This window comes from Nannobrachium achirus, assembly GCF_963921795.1.
Source record: "Nannobrachium achirus genome assembly, chromosome: 8".
NCBI lineage: Eukaryota > Metazoa > Chordata > Actinopteri > Myctophiformes > Myctophidae > Nannobrachium > Nannobrachium achirus.
The window spans coordinates 37,345,349-37,372,367 of NC_137817.1; the positions used below are offsets into that span (position 1 = coordinate 37,345,349).

Consider the following 27,019-nt stretch of genomic DNA (forward strand, 5'->3'; position numbering starts at 1 on the left):
TCCAACCTGTGGGACGCATAAGTGAAGGTGATGGGGCCCCCGGGTGACCAGTTGCCCATGTATGATCTATCTGCTTTTATGGTCCCCCTTCAAGTCACCAGCTATACGCCTACATTTTTTCATCATTTGGGCCTAGACTTTTTAGATCAACTCACTCATCAATATTTGAATCAATCATCAGAATATGCTGGTGATTTGATTGCAAACGGATTGCAGATAGGCTATATTCAGTTAATGGTACACATATATGCAATTTCCATAGTTATTTTTTACATTTTTGCAAAGAAAGATCCACATCAAGGAGGGGGTCTCCCCATGTCATGCATCCTAGAAATTCCCTCCAGCACCACAATGCATGTCCTATTGATTGATTGATTGAAGAATTTATTAGAAGTTTGCAATAGAAAAAAGTACAGTTTCATGATAGTACAAATCACTGGTACAAGGTCAACTAAAAGGAGATCCTAGAAAGCAGAGGCTTATTTCCACAGGAACCACACTTTAAGTATCTCATATAACATTGAAAGACAGACGGATAGAACATAGTACTTTATCTAGGATAATATCAGTTTCAAAAGCATAACATCAAATACAAAGGCAGAAAAAAAGGGTGGGAGGAGCATGGGGGCTTAGTCTATTTACAAGTCATGCGTAGCAGCTGCCTGAAGGTGACTTTTCATACCAATTTTGAAGGAGGCTAGGGATTTGCTCTCCTATTAAGGCTTGTGGAAGGGCGTTCCACACGTTGATGGTATAGCAGGAGAACGAGTTAGAGCCTTGTTTAGTGTTAAATCTACGTTGATGATGATTAGTGGAGCTGCCTCTGGTGTTGTGATCGTGAACATCCTTGACCTTTAAGAAGTAGTTTGTCAGGTACATGGGTATTTTGGAGGTGTAGTGTATCTTGTACACCAGGCCCATTGCAAGATGCTGTACTCTGTCAGCTACTTTGAGCCACCCCACGCTTTCGTGGTGATGATCGGTAAGGTGGGTCTGAGGAGGAAGACCAAGCACAACCCTAATTAGTTTGTTCTGGGCTGTTTGGAGCTTTAACTTTAAGGCAGCTGGGGCGTCGCGATACCAGACAAGGACTCCGTAATCAATGAGGGGCCCAATGCACTTCCTAGTGTCTTTTCTAATCTAAACTAGTTACAACCTGTACAACTAGAACTCTGGTATTCTGGCAATTTCTGGGGTGATACCTGCAGGTCTGACATTATCTTCGTCTCGACAGGTTGGACAGGGGGGTTGGTCAGTATCCCCTGAGGGGAGTAATTATTTGTGTCATACCATGACTAGTGTTAGAAAAAAAATTATAGCCTTGCAACAGTTTTATGGGTGCTATAATGCATTTTATTTTAAAACACGAAAATGACATGGTTCAATATATTATAAATACTGCATAACTGCTAATACTGCTAAACTGTTGGCTCAAGTAATCTATAACCAAAGTATTCAAAAAGGTCAACCAAAGAACAAGACTTTTGTACAGGATCTCCTCACAGTAGGGAGGAGCATTCATCCAATGTCACTTTGACTTTGCATGCACCTCATTAGCTTAGTTGAGCTGACTTGAGTTTAGTTTAGTTTCTTTGCACATACATTTTTAAAACAATAAGAACAATACTTTTAAATGGAAAGGAACAAAAACCAAAACATGATGTGCAGAAAGGCCCCTCAAAAGAATCACACCCTGTATGAAGTGAGCGGTGCCTTTGAGTAGTTAATTTCATTAAGCTACCTGTATATACTGTATATGAATTCTTGTGTTCATTTTCATAAATAATTATCCTCAAGTGCCACATTCAAGGATGGTGCCAGCAGAAAAAGGATTACAAACGCATGTCTCAGGTTTAGCAGTGGCTCTCAACCAGTGGTCCGGGGACCACCTATGGTCCTTGAGGGGGTTCAAGGTGGTCCCGGAAGATGTACTTGAACTGCCTGGCATTAGAGTTCTTATTCCAGCCACCTAAAAGATTATAATACACAAGATATATGAGTATATTACATAGATATTCAAATCTTCATGCTTGATGCTTTATGAATGACATTATCAGACTATGGTCACAAATTCTGTAAACATTTATCTAAATACTCAAAATGGTTTCTGTGACATTCAAGATACTGCATGTGTTCAGAACCACATATTTATGTAAACACAAACCCAGTAATTTCATTGTATCTAAATGTAAGATGTTTTAACAACTAGAAAATTTGCAATTTGTGAAATTGCAAGTGTGGTTGCCCTGTGGTTCAAATCATATTTGAGTTTTGGGAAGTTAATTTCCATTATTTTGGGGGCTATGTTTGTTTACCAGTAAGTTCTGCATCTTGTGCATTGTAATGCATTACTGGGCTGATTTGACCTACTGTATGTGGGACCAGAGCCTGCTTTTAGTGTGTCAATGAACAAAGTTCATCCAGATGCCGGGGATCCCCTTATATGAGTATAAGGGGGTACCCTAACAGGGCATCTATAAACCCTAACAGGGCCTAACAGGGCATCACCTGGGAATGCCCATTCTGTATTATGGAAATTGTATTTATTTTATCCGTTAATATATATATCCATATACATATATGGACTTAATATTAACGTTTTCGGGGAATGCCCATATATGGACATATATGGTCTCATGTGGTCTATGATGCCAGTCATCTCCATATTTGGAAAAGTTAAATTTCTAATTAAAGTCAATGGGGAAAATTAATTCACTAATAAATTAATATCAATTAAACAATATACAACTTTTCTCTTAGCAAAATGCAATTTCCAAATACCCGAAGAAGACGGTCGATTTGACATATGGCTCAAGTGTGTGACGCGAAAACTGTGGGAGGAGTAGGCTTCAAACATTTAGTTACTCTAGAAACAGAAAATAAAGTTTCCCCAGGACTATAGTCTGGTTGCCCTGCTGGGCAAACACACTAATAAACCGCTTGGAAAACATGTGCAACTTAAGTTATGTTGAAACTGTTGTAATTCAGCCTCTCCCCATATATGGATATATTGTGTCAGTCTAATGTGGTCTATCTCGTCAGACATCTATGATGTCAGAGACGTCAGTCATCTCCATATTTGGGAAAATATGGCCACATTTTGTCCAACTCAACCAAACGCTATGTGAGTCACACTTGATGTCATCAATATTAAGCCCATATCTGGGAATGCCCATACAGTATGGATATATTGTCATATCTGGGAATGCCCATATGGACATATTGTGTCAGTCTCTGTTGTTGTTGTTTGAACGCTTCTCGCCCTTAGGGTGTCTTACTGGTAATAAACTGAACCGTTTGTAAATCCATCAAGATTTCAGCGAGTTAAGAGTGTTTATGTTTGTGCAGATCACTCATCTTGCATCCACTACTGTGAACCAGAGTAGTTGACTGATCCAAGATAGCCACTGGTTAGCTACGCTGGCTGGTTATGGACAGATTATGTTGTTTTTGAAAGGAAGATGTCATTATTGAAGTGTAGGCTAAGTGTACACACACACACGCACGCACGCACGCACGCACGCACGCACGCACGCACACACACACACACACACACACACACACACACACACACACACACACACACACACACACACACACACACACACACACACACACACACACACACACTTAAGCAAGATAAGTATCAGGCTAAATGCTAATATTGTTTCGTAGATTCAGTAATTTATAGTGCACCCCCATCCAGTTATTACACTGGCCCAGGGCACAGCCAGAGGAAAGTGAAAGATAAAATATAGGAGAAAACAAAGAAGACCAAACTAGGACAACAAGAAACTCTGTCAGTCACAACAGGAGTAGAAACTAACCAAACACACCTGGTATTAAAATTGTTTTGTCTTTTTTATGTCTGAAATATTTGTATTTAAGTTCATGAAGTATAACTAAATGCATTAGCCGGTCTAATAAGTGCTTTATTTGTGCTGCCTTGTAGACATTCTGCTTGACAGTAGAATGATGGATTGGGACATTCATTTACGTTAATAAATTACATTAAGATATGGAGATATGAGGTTTCTGTCGACAGCAACAATATGCAATGTAGCCCCTGCCCCATGGAGTGAGTGACAGTGGCCCTCACCTGCAGGAATACCATAGAGTTCTAGTTGTAGCCTACAGGTTAGATGAGATAAGGACCATTAGGGTTTCGGTAAATAGCTGGGGGAAACTATAAAGACAGTTGTTACAACCCTGTTGCTCTGTCTAGGGCGGCTACCTTCCACTTCAAGACACAGTTGTTGTTTCGTCTTCTTTGTGACCTGACGTTTTGTCAACGCTAGATTTGAATCAACCATATTGTTTACTCGACCCAAGTAAACGCCAGACAGCGTTTTTGTTGTCATCATGTCTCATGGGAGTTGGGGAGAAATAATAGGCGCCCACTGGACACTGCAAAATAAAGACGTTTTCCCAATTGAACATCTCTACACACACCTGAACACAATGAACTGTCCGGCTCTGCTGAACAAACCCAAAGTTATCATCATCCAGGCCTGCAGAGGAGGTGATGCTCTGGTTACAATAGGAATGCCTATGAATTTATACTGCAATGTTTTCCTAGCCAGCATGTTGGCTTTCAGTGAGTGAAGTTAAAAATAAGACATTCTTATTTCAGTGGAGGATGGATCTGCAATTGTCCATGATGGTGACATTGCCAGTGATGCCTACCTTGACAAAAGGAAGGCATAGAGGATGATGGATCCTTCCTGGTACACAATGAAAAGGACTTTGTCTCCCTCCTTTCATGCACTCCAAGTGAGTGTGTTAACAATAGTTAATATTAACTAGGGGAAACATAATTTGACTAAACGAGCTTTGTAAATTTATACTTAAATACTTCAAAAAGATTTAATGTAGGCCTATGTGATGTCCATTCTATTATTTTATCCTGCAGATACGCGTTCATATCGACATAACGTAAATGGATCCTTTCTCATCAAGTACATCTTTGAGATCTTCCACAAGTCTGCCCATGAGAATCACATTGAGGAACGACTACAATTTCACTGCTTTGCATTGCGATCAATCAATAGCAAGGATGAACAATAATTGGGTTTAAATGCATGCCTACAGTCCAACTACTGTACCATTAATACACTGTTTTAACCCCACAGGTCATGAGAAGCTTTGAAGATTGTGACAGAAAAAGACAGATGCCCACCAAGGACAGATGAACTATGACAAAACACGTCTACCTCTTTCCAGGCTACTGAGACACCACTGTTTAAACAGAAAGATTTGAAATGGACTTTCCATATCGTGATTATTTTTATTTAGATTGCCTACAAGTAAAATACATGTTCAGAAATTGCAGAGGCTAACCCACATTCTACTTTTGCCCTATTTCTAGTGGGGGTAAAGTAGTTCACAACAGATCTATTGTAGATTTTTGAAAACTACAAACGAAATACAAAATATTATTCTAGAATTGAATTCCAAGAAATGTATGGGGAAGTATATACGATTATGAAATTGCAGGCAAATCAGAAGTATACATTGATATGTGTACAGTTTGCTTCTTCTTGAGAGAAAGTTGCAGACTAAAAAATAAATTTGAAATTATGATAGCGCTTTTTATTGTGAATTGTGATGGTGTTCTATGTATGAAACAAAACGTTTCAACATGAATACTATTAAAGAATTAATGTTACTCTGACTGCATTTGTACAGGTGAATCATTTGTAATTAGTATATGTACGGTATATACTGTATATGTATATGTATATGAGACAGAAAACCTTCAACTGCTTCTCTCAGATGGGGACTGAAAAAAAACTGACTGATAAAAAGTCTAGGCCTAAATGATGAAAAAACGAAAAACAAATGTAACATTTTAACTATTTGCGTTGTGACTTTCTTAGAGTACATAATTATTTTTGTAAAAAGCACAACTGGTGACTTAGGGGGACCACGGTAAAAGCAGATTAGATCATACACGGGCAACTGGTCACCCGGGGCCCCCACCTTCACTTATGCGGCCCGCAGGTTGGAATTCTGATATATACAAAGTTGCCCATGGATTAGTTCCCACCTTTAGATGGCAGGCTTTGCAGATTTGGTTTTGTACTTTATAGTAGCCTAAGAACATTATGATTGAAGACTTTATTAGAAGTTTGCATAGGGGTACAGTTTCATGACAGTACAGTTCACTGGTACAAGGTCTACTAAATGGAGATACTAGAAAAGACTAAGCTTATTTCCACAGGAAACCATTAAAGTATCTCATAACATTGAATCATACATCAACATCATAATATGTAATTAATCGTTTATGGAAATCTGTTATTACACAACATTTGTAGGCCTACTAAATACAGTAAGTCCCAAATAAATGGCTAATAATCCCGAAACTGTCCCAGAATCAATTCGTAGCCTACTTGCAGGAATACCAGAGTTCTAGTTGTACAGGTTGTAGTTGTATGAGATAAGGACCAATAGGGTTTCGGTAAAGAAGTGCTGGGGGCAACTACAAAGACAGTTGTTACAGCCCTCTTGCTTCAGCTTCAAGACAGTTTGCAGTTTCAACTTCTTTGTGACCTGACCTGACCTGACCTGACGTTTGTGATTTTGTCATTAACTGACAACGCTATTGAATCAACCATATTTTTTACTCGACACAAGCTTCTACAATAGAGGAAAATGGCAGGTGAGACTCGTTTTTATTATTAGATTCAATTAGGAAATTATGTAAAGACCTGCAAGCCATTAGGTTGCACTTGCTGTATGAAATGTGCTACAAATGGTTTGTTTGTTTGTTTGTTTGTTTGTTTGTTTGTTTGTTTGTTTGTTTGTTCAAATTCAATACATCAAATTCATGATGGAAACTAGCCTATATTTCTTGTAGCATATTATTAGGCTACATGGCTAAAGTAAAGTTGTCTGGTTTGGTTTTACTTTCACTTTCACTGGTATATAGGTTTGATTTATGAAATGCGATATAAATAGTTTGATTGTTTGTTTGTTTGTTTGTTTGTTTGATAGATATGTTAACAATTAAATTAGTTTATTTAATAATAGGCTCTGGCTGTAATTAGCAGTGGGGGGGGGGGGGGGGGGGCTAGAGGGGGCGTAGCACCCCATATAAGCCCCCCCCCCACCCCACAAACCAAATACTGATGAAAAATATTTCTACTATGTAAACCATACTATAAAATCATACTTTTTATGCTGGAAAGCATCTTCAGCCTCACAAAAACCCTATCCGAGCTGGAAACTGCCAATGATCTGGTCTGTTCAGTTATACCCTAGAAGCGAGAGAATCTCGTTTGTTATATTAGTACGATTCATTATTGTTTGTTGCCAAAATGAATTAGCCCCCACTCTAAAAAAGCCAGCTCCCCCATAGCCCCCCCCCCCCCAGTCACAATTCTCTGGAGCCGCTGCTGGTAATAATTTATGGATTGATGTAGGCATATGTATTTATTTACCTGTTGTATTTTCATCTCCCTCCTAGATAAGCTTGTCAAGATCCGGCGTTCATTTGTAGATAAAGTATCAAAGCCAGTAATCAAGGACCTCCTGGATGACCTCTTGGATGAAAAGATCTTGAACGATGGAGAGAAAGACGCAATACTTGACGAGAACCCTGGCAAAACCGACCAGGCACGTGCTCTCATCGACATTGTTAAGAAGAAAGGAAACAGGGCTGCTAACGCCCTGATCGCTCGTCTTGAGGAGAGAGACCCTTCACTGTTCTCAGAACTGGGTCTGTCCTCATCAGAGCAACCAGCCCAGACAGGTCAGTTTAGGTCTTTCAGTAAACAGCTAATTTCCTGACTGCATTTTACCATGAGAAGAAGTATGCTTTTCAGTTAAGCGTGTTATACTAACATTGTATCTTTGCACACTAGACACTACACAAGTAACCACTAATGCTATACTTTGTTATTTCCAGCTCCACCAGTGCCACAAGTGTCCCAGGATGCAATGGGTGGTGAACCGGCCCCCATGGACACTGAGCCGTCCCACGATGCAAAGGGTGGTGACATGCCCCTCAAACTCATCCTAAGCACTGAAGCATTCAAGAAGGAGAAACTAAACAATCCAGGCGTAAGTCATTCTAACAATGCAAATCTTAAGGCCACGTATTTTGAAATAATACAATTAAGAGATGTACCGTATTTTCCGGACTATAAGGCGCACTTAACTAGTTCACAGCCAAATCGCCAAACGTCGCCATTTTGAGGAGGCCCAGCCAGCCAGATCGCCAAACGTCGCCTTCCTGATGATTTTCTGATTTTTTGGGTATTTTTTTGACATTTTTAGAGCCATAAATGACCATTCTAGCTTCATTTAAGCTTCAGCAATGATAATGCGATGGAAATGATGTCATCGATGACGTAACCCGGAAGTCATTTGCATATAGCATAGCATATGCAAATTTTAGCATTGAAAGCCAACGTTTTTCTTATCAAACTTTACCATATGTAGACGGTAGTGATGCGCGGGTCAGGTTTTTTTCATAACCCGCACGACCCACAGCCCGCACGAAACGTAACCCGCCCGCGCCCGCCCCGCAGAACAATATACAAATCAACGAATCCGCCCGCCCCGCAACCCGCATTTAAAAAAAAGATGGTATATCATTTCCAGAATAGCTCATCTTTATATACGGCTCTTCTAAGTACCCAACGTCGCTTTACAGAAAGGTTTACAGTAGCACAATATTGTCATGAGCTAAATAAACAAACGTGTTGTTCAAATTGGGGTTTAGCCTAAAAGACATTCATTCAAAGACGTTCATTCTCTCTGGGGCATCGTCGGGGTAAGAATGGCGTTTCAGGTTTTATGTCAATCATATTTATACAGCGCAGACAGCAAAAGACGGACAATATTACATTCTGTTGTTCATTGATTCACCAGATTGGAGAGATGATGGCCTTAAAGTCCGAGTGACTTAAAGTCCGAAAGGCTGTTCAATTTAGTAGCCTATATGAGAGCGGAGAGGAGGAGAGAAAGAGGAGGAGAGGCGGCTGACTTAGGATGCGCAGCATGTGATGTTTAAGATGTTAAACTTGGTCTCACACATCACACATATGAGTGATTGCTTTGTTTGATTTGAAAGCATGATGGATAATAAAGACCTGGATGTTACCTCTTATTGTGTGATCCAGGATGGATGCAGTCAATTTGAAGAAATAATAATCCAGCGTGGACAATAAGAAAGCACTGGCCTACGTTTTCATTCACTTCTTGGCTGAAAATCTATTCTATATAGCCTATAGGCCTATGTCATTTTATAACCTAGTTTAAACTAAGGGAGGCGGGAGCTGCTCGACTCTTTTCAGACGAGCGACACAATTGAGTGCGAGAGCTTAATTGAAATGACCTACATAATATATGCGCAGTGAACTGGAATTATATAATTAATTATTTGGGAGCAGGTGTGTAAAGATTCTAATCTATAAACATCTCAAATAGCTTTTATACTTTTTTTTAATTAGATTTGGCCTTATATATTGATATGTGCTCAGATCTGGCTATTTATTTGCTGGCTTTTAGGCTAATTAATTAATTGTTTTAATCATGCCAACCTCGATCTGCGCATGAGGGGGGGGGGGGGGCTCTCTCTCTGAGACATCGGATTCGGATCTCCGTGCCGTTGGACTTTCAGGCCGTCGGAATATCGAGATTTTGCCCTCGAGGCGAGCTGGTTCATTCAGTCAAAAAATCCGTCTCACTTGCGAAAGTTGTGTTTCAAATCGTATCCGTTGACTGGCTGGTTATATAACTTAACCGACACAAAGTAGGCCTATTTAGCTATAAACGGACTTGTGTGGATGACAGAGACACATACGGTAAGTGAAATCCTGCTGAATTGTTTGTGCATTCTTCTGCTGTGCTCACGTTGTGTCAAATGTTGGCAAAATGCGGTTCGCGGGCCCAACAGGAGCGGAATTGGGACGGTCCTCGCACCAAGGAGCGGAGGAGAAACCTGTTTGAGTATAAGAATAAGGAGACAGGAGACAGCAGTGTACATTCTAGTGTGACTGTATTAGAACTGGCGCCAGGAGGCAACAACGACACACTTCCCCATGCTGGGGCATACCATTACAAGAGAGGGGGGGCAATACCACAATCCCTATAACATCTCCCCTTTTATAGATGAAAACGTACAGTATACATTGCTGAAATCCTAAGTGCAAATAAACAATAGTGCAACATTAATTCAGCATTCCAAACATTAGTTAACCAACAATAAACCACAAAGCACTATTCATATTCAGACATTTCACATTTCACTTTCCCTTCTTTTCTTTTTTTTTTTTTTTTTTTTTTGTGTGTGTCAACAACAATAATAAACCAGTCCCCGGCGCTCTTAACCAAAACTAAACTCGAGTTCAGTCCCACCTATAGATCCAGTCTGTTAGGCACCCTCACCAGCCTGCCACTGGCCGTCCTGTGCTCTGGCACAGGCGGCGGTGCTGGTGATGGTGGGCCAGCCACAGGCTGGTGCAGGTCGCTCCGCCTGCGTGGCGTGACTTCCTGGGCACTTGCGCCCGTGTCCTCATTAATGTCCATCACGTTGCCGGGTGGACCACTGGGTGGCCCCTCGGGCGGGCCGCTGTTCTGCACACTGTGTTGCCCCGGGTGGCGCTCGGTGGCGTCCTGCTCCGCTGGTCGCAGGTCCACCCGGTTGCGGCGGTAGTATGTCCCCTCGACATCCACCAAGTACGATCTAGGGCCCACCTGTTGTAGGCAGACTCCTCTTCGCCACCTGCCTGTCCTGTCTCCAGGCAGGGGCTTCATCCTTATGTCCTGTCCTATGCAGAGCTCAGGCAAATCTCTGGCTGATTTGTCGTACCAGAGTTTGGCTGTCTGGTGTTTTACTCGCAGCTTGTCCGGGACCCCAGTGACCACACTCGGCTCCAAGAGAGTGTCAGCGACTGGGAGCGGGGTTCTCAGTCTACGAGACATCAGTCTCTGTGCAGGGCTGCTGAGCATGCCCTCCGTGGGCGTGTTCCTCCACTGTAAAATGGCCAGCCATGGGTCGTTACCTGCACTGGCTGCCTTCTTGCAGATGTTCTTCACTATCTTCACGGCCGACTCAGCCTTTCCATTTGATTTCGGGTGCCTGGGGGAGGACTTCACATGGTCAAAGTCCCACTCCTTTGCAAATCTCCTGAATGCCTCGCAGTCAAACTGAGAGCCACAATCACTTATCACCCGATCTGGTTGACCATGACGGGCAAACTGGGCCTTGCACCTCAGCACTGTGGTCTCCGCTGAGAGATCTGGGAGCAGCTCTATTTCCCAGAAATCTGAATAGTGGTCGACAATGATCAGAAAGTCTTTGCCCGCTTGTTTGAACAGATCCATGCTGAGGATCTGCCACGGTCGAGTAGGAAGTGAATGGGACATCATTGTCTCCCGCTGCTGCTCATGTGAGTATTCATTGCACGCTGAGCACTGGCTCACATAGTCCTTGATTTCACCATGCATGTTGGGCCAGTACAGCGTGTCCCTGGCCTGCCTGTAGCAGGCATCACCCCCTACATGGCTTGCATGGATGCGTTTCAACATTTCCGCACGCAGTGATTTTGGCACTATGACTCTCTGGCTCTTGAATAGCACTCCATCCTGTGCGCTGATCTCGTCCCTGATCGACCAGTATTCCCTGATCGCCAGAGGAGTATCCTCTTTGCAGTCCGGCCATCCCCGGAGCACCACCTCTTTCAACACCTGAAGGCTCCCATCACCTTCAGTGTGTACTCTTATTTGGTTCAGTCTCTGGCTCGTGACGTTGAGGTAGTCGGCCTGGTTCACTTGCTCAGCGGCCTCTTGTGCCCTCTGCAGGCAGCAGATGGTCTGCTTAGTATATTTAGTGTCAGTCCCCCGTGATGGAGCGGTGGCCCTGCTCAGAGTGTCACTGATATGCATATCTGGACCTGGCTTGTACACCACCTTGAGATTGTATGCCTGAAGAGTGAGCAGCATGCTCTGTAGTCGTTTTGGTGCTGTGAGGAGGGGCTTTGTGAAGATCGAAATGAGTGGCTTGTGGTCCGTCTCTGCAGTTATCTCCGCTCGCCCATACAAGTAGTAGTGGAACCGCTGGCACGAAAACACGATACTCAGACATTCCTTCTCTATTTGAGCATAATTCTGTTCAGTCGGGGTCAGCGCCCGTGACGCGTACCCCACAGGCTGACCTTCCTGCAGCAGGCAGCAGCCAAGGCCCTTTTGACTCGCATCACTCTGGATGACGACTGGCTTGGTCACGTCGTAGTATCTCAGGATCGGGGCTGCTGTGACCAGTCGCTTGATCTCCTCAACAGCAGCATCGTGTTTAGGTAGCCAGTGCCACAGGACATCCTTGTCCAACAGCCTCCGTAGTGGCTCACATACCTCAGAGAGGTGTGGCATGAACCTTGCGAGGTACGTCACAAAGCCAATAAACCGCTGTACGGCCTTGGCGTCTTCAGGGCGTGGCATGTCCCGGACAGCCCTAATTTTCTCAGGGTCTGCTCTGAGCCCCTCTGCTGAGAGAATGTGTCCGTGGAACTTGACCTCTCTGACCCTGAATTGCAGTTTCTTTAAACTCAGCCTCAGTTTAACCTCCCTGCACCTCTGCATGAGCGCTAACAGTTTTGTGTCATGGTCCTGTATAGCCTCCTCATCTGTCTCCCCACACCCAACTATCAATATGTCATCTGCTATAGGCTCTACCCCAATGAGACCTGCTAGTAGCTCATGCTGCTTTCGCTGGTATATCTCTGGGGCCACCGACACCCCGAATGGCAGCTTCAACCAGCACTTCCTGCCCCACGGGGTCCAGAAAGTGGTGGTGTAACTACTTTCCTCATCTAGCTTACACTGTAGGAAAGCATCTCGTGCATCAACAAGTGTGAAAATGCGAGCCCTGGGCAGCTTATACAACACATCTTCAAGCGTTGGCATTATGTAGTGAGACCTTTTTAAAGCCTGATTTAGTGACTTGGGGTCTATGCAGATTCTCAGTTTCTCTGGCTGTTTGACAATAACCATGTTGCTAATCCACTCAGTAGGCTCTGACACTGAGGTTAAGTGGCCATCTCTCTCATATTTATCTAGTTGAGCCTTGACTGCCTCCCTGAGGGCCACTGGGACATTGCGTGGGGAGGCCTGCACTGGGGCTACATCTGCATTTAATTCAAAATGAACATCCCCTGGAAGCGACTCGACTGGATCATTGAAAACCTCATGGTAAGTATGCACAAGGTGCTCTCTAGTTAGGGGCACTGAGCCGCCATGCCCTACAATGAGAAGCTCCTCTGGGATGGTGAAGCGCATTAAACCTAGGCGCTCACTAGTTTCTCCTGATAGTAGAGGTCTCTGCCCACTTCTTACTATCTCAAATCTCAGCTTGTGTGCTTCACCCCTCACCACACACTCTGTCTGGAATATGCCTATGGAGTGCATGGATTGGCCTGAATACAGCACTAACCTGGTCTGGCTTGGTAGTAACTTAGCCTCAGGAGCAAGTCTCCTCATGTCTTTTATGCTCATAACATCGCATGTTGCCCCTGAATCTAACTGGCACCTCTGAAACCCTCCATTCATTTTTATATTGGCAAACCATTTTTTTCCCCGTCCCTGAACTGCCCCTATGCTCTCTGCTGTGTATATGTGTGCATCTGTGTCAGACCTGTCCATGTCCTCATGTGCTTCAGTGTCAGCTGCATGTAGCTGCCGTGTGGCTTGGCTCTTCTTCATACACACCTTGGCAAAATGATTTGCAGTCCCACAGTGGCGACAGTTTTTTCCAAATGCGGGACAAAGGTCGCGCCCGCGCCTGTGCATATTGCCGCAGAATCTGCACGTAGCGTTTTCACTTGAGCCTGGGGTCTGTTGCTGCTGAGTCCTATCCCAGCGCTCCTGCCTGGGTGGGACTCGCGGCCGACGTCCATCCGTCGCGTGCACTGTCTCTGGGGACCTGTCCTGTGTGATTGCCTTTATCCTCATGTCTGTCATCTCTGCAGCTCGGCATATGTCTATGGCTGATGTTAGTGTGAGATCCTTCTCTCTGAGTAGCCGACGGCGAACACTTTCATCAGTCACACCCAGCACCATTCTGTCTCTGATCAGTTCCTCTCTGAGTTGTCCATACTCACAGGTAGCAGCCTTCTCCCTCAGCTTCGTTACAAATGAATCAATGGGCTCCCCTTCCTCTTGCTTGCAGGTGCCAAACACATATCTCTCAAATATGACATTTCTGGCTGGCTTGAAATATTCCTCCAGGGCATCAAGAATGATTTTAACATCCTTCCCCTGGTCTGCTGACAGTCCCAAGTTGTGTTTATATATGTGGCGACATTCACTGCCCATCAGTCTTCTCAATGTTGCTGCTTGTACCTCTTTTTCCTTTTCCGTTAGGCCTGTTGCCAGCAGATAATCTTCAAATTCTTCTCTAAAGCTGTCCCAGTTGTTTGCAAGATCACCGCTCATCTTCATCCCCTCCGGTGGTGGAATGTTTGCTGCCATGGTGCTGTTGTTGTTAGCTTAGCTTGTGGCTAACTGCTGCTTCGCTCGTCTTTTACTCTGCTTGCTTTGCTCGTTTTTTTTTTTTTTTTTTTTTTTTCCTTTACCGGACAACTTCTTCCGTTAGGCTACTCTTCCACTTAACAAAGTTCGGTTCTAGTTACTTCTGACACCATGTTTGAGTATAAGAATAAGGAGACAGGAGACAGCAGTGTACATTCTAGTGTGACTGTATTAGAACTGGCGCCAGGAGGCAACAACGACACACTTCCCCATGCTGGGGCATACCATTACAAGAGAGGGGGGGCAATACCACAATCCCTATAACAAAACCTCGCTCCTCTCTGGCGCATTTTAAAACATGCTCGCTCGCTCATGCTCGTATTCAAACGTTATATTCTTATTCTTATAGGACTACTCTTATTAAGAATAAAAGGCAAATAAGAACAGGTGATTATTCTTATTTATTTTTTGCACATGAGAGTGGTGACAACCCGCCCGCCCGCCAATATTGAGTCTCAAACCTTGACCCACCCACCCGCACGCGGGCGGGTTGGCGGGCGGGTGGGGGCACCGGGTCGGCCCACGCATCACTAGTAGACGGATTTTCATTCGGAAAAAAATGAGAGGCTGACAGAGTGGTCACCCAGCATCATGGTCGAGTGTTTGAAATAAACTGATTGCGCCCGTGAGGGCGTGCACGATGCTGTTTGTTTGGGCGCTCCGGCCGGCCGTCAGTTCCATTATAAACACAGGCTGCAGGTCATTCTCATTCAGTCTAATGAGTCAGCCTGATCACTTAGTCGTTGGCGCACTCTTGTGGTATACAAATAGACTGCAGTTTACAATTATATTCTGCGCATTGATTGTTGTATTGTAGGACTGAAAAAATAATAATAATCCTGGCAGTATAGGCGCACAAGCATATTGTAAATGGCTGGGAGAGAGCCTTTAATTTTCTCAAAAAACTACAGTGCGCCTTATAGTCCAGTGCGTCTTATACCGGTATATGGATCATTCATTGACATTGACATTCCCTTTAGCACAACTCCATCTGTTGGATGCATAACACAATGGTAGCATCTATTATGTGCGCCTTATAGTCCGGTGCGCCTTATATGAAAACAGTTTGAAAATAGACCATTCATTGACAGTGCGCCTTATAGTCCGGTGCGCCTTATAGTCCGGAAAATACTGTATATGTTACTGTATTTATTCTATATATTCTACTCTGTTGTACATAAAAATATGTTTTCTTCACAGATTTACCCTGTGTACGAGAAGTCCTCTAGGAACCGCCGGGCCTTATTAATCACTAATGTGGAGTTTGTGTTACCTGGAATGAAAAGGAATGGTGCTGATAAAGATGAGGAGAACATGTTGATGTTGCTCAATGACTTGGGATACGATGTGGAGAAACACAGGAATCTCAGTGGACAGGTACTGTAGTCTATAAAGTTATTTTCTCTAGTTGAAGGATTCTCATACTTATGAATGAGTGAGTGACTGACTTAACGTGACTTAATTGAGTGATTATTGATTTAATGTTTTGTCACAGGAGATGAACTCGGCCGTCAAGAAGTTCTCGCAAGATCCACGTCTCTATGGCACAGACAGCGTTTTTGTCGTCATCATGTCTCATGGGAAATTGGGAGTCATCAAAGGTGTGAAATGGACACCAGGAAATAATGACGTTTTCCCAATTGAACAACTCTACACATACCTGAACGCACAGAACTGTCCGGCTCTGCTGAATAAACCCAAAGTTATCATCATCCAGGCCTGCAGAGGAGGTGACACAATAGGAATGCCTATGAAGTTGCACTGCAATGTTTTCCTACCTATTTGTCCTAGCCAGTGTTTTCCGTGTAACTGAATTCAGGCTTGTTGGCTTTCAGTGAGTGAAGTTAAACATAAGTCATTCTTGTTTCAGTGGTGGATGGATCTGCAATTGTCCATGATGGTGAGTGCATGGGTGACATTGCCAGTGATGCCTACCTTGACAGGGAAGGCAAAGCGGATGATGGATCCTTCCTGGTACATAATGAAAAGGACTTCATCTCCCTCCTTTCATGCACCCCAAGTGAGTTTGTTAACATTTAATAGTTAATATTAACTAGAGGAAACATAATTTGATTAAAAGAGCTTTGTAAATTGATATTTAAATACTAATAATAATAATTTACAAAGATTTACTGTATGTGATGTCCATTCTATTATTTCATCCTGCAGATACGCTTTCATATCGACATGAAGTAACTGGATCCTTTCTCATCAAGTACATCTTTGAGATCTTCCACAGGTCTGCCCATGAGAATCACATTGAGGAACTGTTCATGAAGGCAAGTGCTGCAAATGACTACAATTTCACTGCTTTGCATTGTGATCTATCAAATAATTGAGTTTAAATGCATGTATGATCTGCTCTATTGCCTACAGTCCAACTACAATACATGTAATACACTGTTCTAACCCCACAGGTCATGAGAAGCTTTGAAGATTGTGACTTTGAAAGAAAAAGACAGATGCCCACCAAGGACAGATGCACTATGACAAAATACTTCTACCTCTTTCCAGGCTACTGAGACGATACTGTTTAAACAGAAAGCTTTGAAATGGACTTTCCATATCGTGATTATTTTTATTTAGATTTTTATTTAGTAAAATACATGTTCAGAAATTGCAGAGGCTATATACAGTAGCTATATACATTATTATAACCCACATTGAACTTTAGCCCTGTTTGGGGTAAAGCAGTTCACAACAGATTTATTGTAGATTCTTTGAAAACTACAAACAAAATACTAAATGTTATTCTAGAATTGAATTCCAAGAAATGTATGGGGAAGTATAAACGATTATGAAATACAGGCAAATCAGATGTATACATTGATATGTGTACAGTTTGCTTCTGCATAACTACTCCTACTCCTTTCTTGAGTAAACAGAAGAGAAAGTTGCAGACTAGAAAATACATTTGAAATTATGTTAGTGTTTTTATTGTGAATTGTGATGGTGTTCTATGTATGAAACAAAACTTTTCAACATGAATACCAATAAAGAATTAATGTTACCCTGACTGCATTTGTACAGGTGAATCATTTGTAATTAGTCTAGTTGTATAGGTACTGTATGAGACAGAAAACCTTCAACTGCTTCTCTCAGATGGGGACTGAAAAAAAAACTGAATGATGAAAAGTCTAGGCCCAAATGATGAAAAGAAATAAGAAACAAATATAGAATTTTAACTGTAACTATGCATTGTGACTTACCGTAGAGTCCATCATTATTTGTGTATAAAGCACAATGTAGGCATATAGCTGGTGACTTGAAGGGGGACCACGGTAAAAGCAGATTAGATCATGGGCAACTGGTCACCCCCGGGTGACCCACTTTCACTTATGCGGCCCGAAAGTTGGAATTCTGATATATTGTTGATTTCAGTTCCAATTCCAAACATGCAAACACAACCCGCTTTAATTACTTCAGTCTATACACTCTTAAAATTGTTGGGTCAAAAACAACCCAAGTTGGTTATTTATGTAACCCAACACGTAACACTGTTTTGGACCAGCCCAACATGGGTTATTGCAGACCAACAGGGTTGGGTTAAGGCTGTGACCCAGCATGTTGGGTTGGGATTGTACAACCAAGTAATGGGTTGAAAGTGACTTTGCTGTTGGGTTAATGTGATACTGCTGATGGGTTGGAATCTAACACCCAAAAATGGCTTAAAAGTGACCTTGTTGTTGGGATTGTACGCTCATTCACATTAAATCTATTTTTTTTTTTACAACATTTTCTTCAATGACATTTTTCATGCTTAATCTACTCAAGGAAGAATGCATGCGGAGTAAATTATGCATTTAATCGTGACAATATATCACAACTTTGAACACAACAGATTCTGTGGTGCTTCACATTAAAAGAACAGCAAACCTGTTTGTATGTGTCAGTCTGGACCATCTTAGTCATGGTTTCTGTTTCTGTAAGCAACTATGTTTTTTTATATATTTTTTAATTAGGGATTATGACTGGGCTACATCCACTGCGATCATCTACAATACAATGTTGTTTTCTCTATCTAAAACCATAAAATAATGGAAAAGTTTGTACAAAATATCTGAATGGGAGCACAGTTGCATGCTGGGTAACTGCCCACCCACTTAGTTTAACCCAATAGTGGTGCAATTCACAAACCAATGTGTTGATAGACAGAGAGGGCGGGTCTATTTTAACCCAAGTTGGTGCAATGCAGTGAACCATGTGTTGGGTAAACTCGAATTCAAAAGCCTATACCAACACTTGGGTTATGAACTCAATGCATTTTATCTGATGATGTGGGCGGGCCATCCATAGCCCAACAGATGGTTTACTAATTTTAAGTATTTTTAATCCAATGTTTGGTCAAACTGACCCAACCTTTGACCCAACAGTGTCAACCCAGCAAAAGGGTTGAACATTTGACCCAACATTTTTAAGAGTGTAGTTTAATGGTATTACAATTGTATTGTATATTGTATGTCCATGAAGTTAACATACTGTAAGTTTAATTCCATTAGCCGGTCTCTTAGTGTTTTTCTTTTTTCTTTTTTGCTGCCTTGTAGACCGGCTATTTATTGGGTTTTCTTTTAGCTTCACACTAGCAGCGCGGCACCGAGTGCCGCGCTGCAAGCTTGTAGATCTGCTATGGATTGGGACTTTCATTTACAAAATAAGTTAGGTTAAGATATGGAGATAAGAGGTTATTTTGACATTAACAATATGCAGTGTGGTCCCCTGGAGTGAGTGTGGAAATATAGTGGCCCTCTCCATCATCAAAGTTGCCCACTCCTGGATTAGATAAGGAGACTGCAAAGCGATAGCAGTGCAGTTCTTATTTCCCACCTTCAGATGGCAGGCTTTACACAGATTTGGTTTTGTAGTTTATAGTAGCCTAAGAACGTCATAATGTGTAATTAAGCGTTACTAGCTTGGAAATATGTTATTACACAACATTTGTAGGCCTATACTAAATACAGTAAGTCCCAAATAAATGGCTAATAATCCCGAAACTGTCCCAGAAGAAATTCATAGCCTACCTGCAGGAATACCAGAGTTCTAGTTGTACAGGTTAGTAGAGATAAGGACCAATGGGGTTTCGGTAAAGAAGAGCTGGGGCAACTAGAAATGCAGTTGTTACAACCCTCTTGCTCTGTCTAGGGCGTCTACCTTCAGCTTCAAGACATCATTGCAGTTTCAACTTCTTTGTGACCTGACGTTTGAGACGTTTTGTCATTAACTGACAACGCATTTGAATCAACCATATATTTTACTCCAAAGCTTCTACAATAGAGGAAAATGGCAGGTAAGACTCGTTTTTATTATTAGATTCAATCAGGAAATTAGGTTTTTCTTATTTTTTTCTATTTCTTCTTTGATCTGGGAAGTCATTATGTTGCACTTGCTGTATGAAATGTGCTACAAATGGTTTGTTTGTACAATTGTTTGTTTGTTTGTTTGTTTGTTTGATTGATTGGTCGATATGTTTACAATAACATCAAAGTCATGATGGAAACTATAGCCTATATTTCTTGTAGCCTATTACATGGCTAAAGTAAAGTTGTCTGGTTTGGTTTTACTTTCACTTAATTCTCCAAGGTAAATGTCCAACTCCTGAACTTTACCTGAGTAAAAGAAAGAAAGTAAAAACAAGGAAATCCTTTCAGTTATTTAGCCATACCTAAAATTCACATTTAAATTAAATTAGTTAATTTTATCAATTATTTATCAAACTATAAACAATTAAGTAAAAGGGAAAACAGAAAAGTGGTTACCTGAGAAGTCAATAATTTTATTTCACTCACCTTTTTTCGAAGACTGGGAATTAGTTGTGCATTTCATGGTTTTATCGAGAAGGAACTGCAACTGTTTGTAATAATGGTGTCTCATTTGCAATTGCAATAGTTGCCCACTCAAGTTTCAGTTGATTTTTTCCATTTCATGCAAAATGGTCCCTCCCACAAACCTTTCCAATTGTAGCCAATAGTAATGGAATCTGAAAAATCTGACAGATACATTTTGATCACGTGACCACAAAAATAAATCTGTGGGAGTAGCAAAAAGTGTTTTGAAGAAAATTGCATTTGATTGTACAAGCTACGGTTCAAAACGTGAAGCAGGCTGTTATAGCACCACCAAAAAGTTGATTTGAAATATTTGGGGTGTGGTGGTAATTGCTTGGCCTACTGAGAGTGCTCGTGCAATGTTTCACACCGACTGGTCCAACAGAGCCTGAGAATGAGATAGCTATTAACAGTTAATGTGAACAGCCTACATGAGTGAAAACATATAGTCTCCGGCCATCGGCTTGGCAGAGACAACAGATTATATTCTCCATGCTTAAAATATTACAAGCTTGACAGAAAAGAAAACAATTTCAAGCAGAAATCTTATTAGACTCAATAATTGGCTCAGGCTGTAAGTGTTTTAAGGATTGATTTACAGTATGTATTATTTACCTGTTGTATTTTCATCTCCCTCCTAGATAAGCTTGTCCAGATCCGACGTACATTTGTAGATAAAGTGTCAAAGCCAGTGATCAAGGACCTCCTGGATGACCTCTTGGATGAAAAAATCTTGAACGATGGAGAGAAAGACGCAATACTTGACGAGAACCCTTCCAAAACTGACAGGGCACGTGCTCTCATCGACATTGTTAAGAAGAAAGGAAACAGGGCTGCTAACGCCCTGATCGCTCGTCTTGAGGAGAGAGACCCTTCACTGTTCTCAGAACTGGGTCTGTCCTCATCAGACAAACCAGCCCAGACAGGTCAGTTTAGGTCTTTCAGTAAACAGCTAATTTCCTGACTGCATTTTACCATGAGAAGAAGTATGCTTTTCAGTTAAGCGTGTTATACTAACATTGTATCTTTGCACATAGACACTACACAAGTAACCACTTTGCCAGTGCCACAAGTGTCCCATGATGCAGTGGGTGGTGAACCGGTCCATGAGCCCTCCCACGATGCAAAGGGTGATGAAATGCCCCTCAAACTCATCCTAAGCACCGAAGCATTCAAGAAGGAGAAACTAAACAATTCAGGCGTAAGTCATTCTAACAATGCAAATGTTAAGGCCACGTATTTTGAAATAATACAATTAAGAGATTTACAGTATAAGCTACTGTATTTATTCTAAATATTCTACACTGTTCTATAACAAAAAATATATATGTTTTCTTCACAGATTTACCCTGTGCGCGAGAAGTCCTCTAGGAACCGCCTGGCCTTATTAATCACTAATGTGGAGTTTGTGTTACCTGGGATGAAAAGGAATGGTGCTGATAAAGATGAGGAGAACATGCTGATGTTGCTCAAAGAGTTGGGATACGAAGTGAAGACACACAAAAATCTCAGTGGACAGGTACTGTAGTCTTAACACAGGAAGTTATTTTCTCTAGTTGAAGGATTCTCATACTTAACCGAGTGATGTAGTGAGTGACTGACTTAACTTATGCGTGATTGACTTCATGTAATTCAGCGATTCATTTATTGATTTAATGTTTTGTCACAGGAGATGGACGCGGCTGTCAAGAAGTTCTCGCAAGATCCGCGTCTCTATGGCACAGACAGCGTTTTTGTCGTCATCATGTCTCATGGAAATTTGGGAGTCGTCAAAGGCGTGAATTGGAAACCGGAAAATAAGGACGTTTTACAAATTGAACAACTCTACACATACCTGAACACAGAGAACTGTCCGGCTCTGCTCAACAAACCCAAAGTCATCATCATCCAGGCCTGCAGAGGAGGTGATGCCCTGGTTACAATAGGAATGCCTATGAAGTTGCATTGCAATGTTTTCCTACCTATTTGTTCTAGCCAGTGTTTTCTGCGTAACTGAATTCAGGTGTGTTGGCTTTCAGTGAGTGAAGTTAAAAATAAGACATTCTTGTTTCAGTGGTGGATGGATCTGCAATTGTCCATGATGGTGACATTGCCCATGATGCCTACATTGACATGGAAGGCATAGAGGATGATGGATCCTTCCGGGCACACAAAGAAAAGGACTTCATCTCCCTCCTTTCATGCACCCCACGTGAGTGTGTTAACATTTAATAGTTCATTTTAACAAGGGGGAAAATTAAAAAGCTTTGTAAATTGATACTAAAATACTTAAAGATGTACTGTATGTGATGTCCATTCTATTATTTTATCCTGCAGATACGGTTTCATATCGACATAACGTAAATGGATCCTTTCTCATCAAGTACATCTTTGAGATATTCCACAAGTCTGCCCATGAGAATCACATTGAGGAACTGTTCATGAAGGCAAGTGCTGCAAATGATTTCACTGCTTTGCATTGTGATTTATAGCAAGGATGAACAATAATTGAGTTTAAATGCATGAATGATCTGCTTTATTGCCTGCAGTCCAACTACTGTACCATTAATACACTGTTTTAACCCCACAGGTCATGAGAAGCTTTGAAGATTGTCCATTTGAAAAAATAAGACAGATGCCCACCAAAGACAGATGCACTTTGACCAAATACTTCTACCTCTTTCCAGGCTACTGAGACACATCTGTTTAAACTCAAACCTTTGAAATGGACTTTCCATATCACGATGATTATGATTTGGATTGCCTAAAATATGTGTTCAGAAATTGCAGAGGCTATATATACAGTAGCTATTATAACCCACTTCTCACTTCTCGCCAGTCTATGGAAGAAGTGATAACTACCTCCTTCTCCTGAAAGATACAGGCAAATATGTGTACAATTTGCTTCTGCATAACTACTCCCTTCTTGAGTAAACAGAAGAGAAAGTTGCTGACTAGAAAATAAATTTGAAATTATGTTAGAGTTTATATTCTGAAATGGGATGGTGTTCTATGTGTAAAACTAAACTTTTCAATGTTAATACCAATAAAGAATTAATGTTACTCTGACTGTATTTGTATAGGTGAATCATTTTTAATTAGTCTAGTTGTATTATGTTATGTATGTATAGGTATATGCATATACGGTATGAGACAGAAAATCTTCCACTGCTTTCTCTCAGATGGGACTTGTTTATTGGTTGTAGTCATGCTCTGTATCTGTTCTTATAACAAGTGAAGTATAGGTAATTTGTCAATGTCTGGAGAGGAAAGAAACGATGAGAAAGAGGCACTCCACAGAGGATCGTCAGACAATCATGATTTGAGTCATTGTTTTGAAAAAACATTTTCGCTGAAAAACTAGAATTGGGCAAGGAGACAATTAAGCTATGTGGGGAGTTTAACCAAATGCTATCAGGAGGCTCATATGAGTTTGACATCTGTCCAGCGGTTTCCAAGATTAGCTGACCACACAAAGACAGACACATGGTCAGGGAGAAAACATAATCTCCGCCTCCCGATCTTCTGGACAGTTGGAAATAATGATGATTGGGGAAAGGGACATCAACAGTAATGGATATAAATATTCCATACGTCACATTAAATCTATTTAGCCAAATAGCAAAACATATGGTGTGAAAATGAAAGATCTGACATACAGTATGAACACAGCATCCCTTACGGGTTCATTTTAATATGTATTAATCGTTAAATTAACACAGAGGAACACTGGGTATTATTACTGAGCTTCTCTTCTGACCTTGAGTTCATACTCATTACTCAGCAGTATTTATATGGGTCACAACAACCACAAATGGGGAACAGAGATTTCTCTGCAGGTGCAGGAGTGGGTAGAAGTCAGTTTCTAAATGCTCAACATTACTGAGGACATTCTCCCAGCGTTTGTTGCTAAAACTACGATATCTACTTAAGGACCACTTAACCCATTTTGTACCAACAGTAGGCCTATCTTTGGTCCACACTAATGCTAAATGGTAAATTTTTGTCTATTCACTCTGGATTCAAACTAAAAGCCAGATCTTCCCTGTGGAAAACCAAATATCCACCGCTCATACAAATAATTCTCACTTGATGACCTTGCCCAGTATTTTCGTGTCTTCAAAGCATGTGGCCATATGACAGTTTCCCATTTCTTTACACAGTCCTTTGCACCTTCTACTTCTTCTTTTCGTGCAGTTCAATACAAATGCAAAGGACTGTGTAAAGAAATGGGAAACTGTCATATGATCACATACTTCAAAAGACACGAAAAGAAGAAGTAGGCCTACTATACTGTTACATGAGCACAATTTTTTTTGTGGCAGGTTTATTCAGTCATTTAATACAGAAAAATAAATAATAAATATTAATGAATAAATACTTTAATTAAAGTTTCAGTAGGCCTATAACGATACCAGTCAGGAGGTGCCTGACAAACATGCCATGGTTATAGTCAGCCCGAGACGGCAGGCATAAAATCACAAGAATGCTGTTGGTGTGGTTTGGTTTGCTTTAGGCATAGAGCCGTGGGGGTAGCAGGTTTGTGTGGCATGTGTCTCACCTATTTATTTTTTAATTGGCCTGATTGGCTTTGAGCCTTTTGAAAATCCAGACAATGTGTCGCGTCAACCACACTGGTTAGAGTTAAACTGACACAATATGTCCATATATATGGGCATTCCCAGGATATGGGCTTAATATTGATGGGCATAGAAGGGATTCTATTATATGGGCATTCCCAGCTATGGGCTTAATATTGATGGGCATAAAAGGGATATTGATCATTGATGACATCGGGGATCTCCATATATGATTGCCAGAACAGGCTGTCTTGATCATTGAGTCAACAATGTGATGTCATGTCACAACAGGTCAGCTATAGACATTGAGGCATAACTCACGGACGGATAGGATCTGCCGGGTTTCATTGTAACTGCGACCTATGGTCGCAAAATAAATGATGTCTGATGTGACATCCTGAAAAGGACTTTTTATGCGTTGCACTTAAAAACCTCTTAGCATTTGGTATATATGCAAAATTGGGAGACAACAATAAAATAATTTAGGGCACAGAAGAACACATGCCCCAAAACACTCTCGCCCGTGTCTAACCTAATCTTATTCCTAAACGTAACCTCATTCAAACAAATACAAATATACAAGAACTGTGTATAATCTATATGAGCGGTCCCTGAAAAAAATGGGGGCGAACGAGTGTGTTGGGGCGAGCCTTCCAGTTACTGCACTGTTTCAAACAATTAGGGGTCTGGACCCATCTTTGGGTCGCAGACCAATTTTTATGGGTCGCGAGCAAATACGTAATTTTCTCAGTTTCCTACATTAACAAGAATATAGGCTATATTATTTCTAAAGATTAAACAAATATATAATAATCACAACTTTTCATCAATTAAAAACAATACCAACAATTTTCAAAAGTACCGGTATTTCATAAAATAAATAAAAAACAAATAGTTTCCATAATACATTTTAAAAAGGTTTGAGAAGTAGGCAAAATGTGCCTTCAGTAAAAGGAAGTAAACCACTTGCAGTTGCAATAGGGAACATATATGTGCACAACCCAATCTGACACCTTTGTCAGGAACTTGCCAAACACAGGGCACGTGTGGTGCCCCATCTATAAAAAGTCACTGGACTCGTTTTGTCTCCACTGCTACCCATGTATATACTTTATTAATATTAACATTGCAGAGTCTTAATGTGTAAAATATTTCCATTTTCAAACAAATCATTCCATGACAGCACGTCTTTACAATAGATAGAAATCTATTGGGGTCTACAGGGGAGGAGGTTGAGGAGGTTCCAGCGGATCCCCAGCAAAATTAGTAGCCTAGGCCTAAAAGGGGTCCCTGGCACAACATCTTTTCAGATGACATAGGGCCCCAACCGCAAATCAACATTGAGCTCTGTCGTGGAATGGCCACAAGAGGGAGGTATAGATCAAGTTCTTAATCGTTAAATACACCTGCCAGCTGCCCCTGCCACCAGTGGAACCCATGGTGTACCCCCCACCCCCCCCCCCCCCCCCACCCCACCCCACCCCACCCTCTAGTGGCGAAAAAAGAGAAAGCTTCTGGGAACCCAGATTACTGCCAGCCAGTGTAACAGATCAGTAATTAGCCTATTAGTATTTAGTAGGCCTATAAATGTGTAAAACATATTGATCAAAGACAAACCAAACAGACTGTTTATTTGTTTGTCACGTATCATTGTGTTAATACAATCTTTTCACGAAGCAATAAGCGGCCATTCCGAGCTGATCAAGTGACCAGAGTGTAGCCCCATCGCCCGGAGGGACAATCGCGATGTGATTGGCTAATTAGATGTCAGAAAACAGCTCCCCCTGCCTCACTCAATCCCCCTATAAACAATTATCAACCCCGGCCCTGTCAGGCTGTCACAACATTATTTGTCTAGCAACTGTCATACATTGGAAGATAGGTGGCTGTGTAGGTGCTGCCGTACTCATAGAGTTGTAATAAGTAGGGTCGTACTACGGAGTAATATGTTTTGGCTAGACACTAGCCAGTCAATTCAATTCAATTCAATTCAAAGGACTTTATTGGCATGAGAAAACATACATTTACATTGCCAAAGCAGAAGTGTACACAATACAATACAATACAATACAATACCAGTAAGACTCCCTAATCGGGAGA

The 27,019-nt window shown here is 41.5% G+C and overlaps 1 protein-coding gene across 1 annotated transcript; it reads left to right on the plus strand.

Moving 5' to 3' along the window:
* Nucleotides 1–19,815: 19,815 nt before the first annotated feature.
* On the plus strand, nucleotides 19,816–22,385 carry LOC308290093 (caspase-1-like; the record flags this gene model as incomplete). The annotated part of the gene is made up of 6 exons (XM_080731868.1): nucleotides 19,816–19,822; nucleotides 21,002–21,286; nucleotides 21,398–21,561; nucleotides 21,703–21,879; nucleotides 22,030–22,264; nucleotides 22,363–22,385. 6 exons carry the CDS (start codon nucleotides 19,816–19,818, stop codon nucleotides 22,383–22,385), a joined length of 891 nt encoding a protein of 296 aa, XP_080587994.1.
* Nucleotides 22,386–27,019: the final 4,634 nt, after the last annotated feature.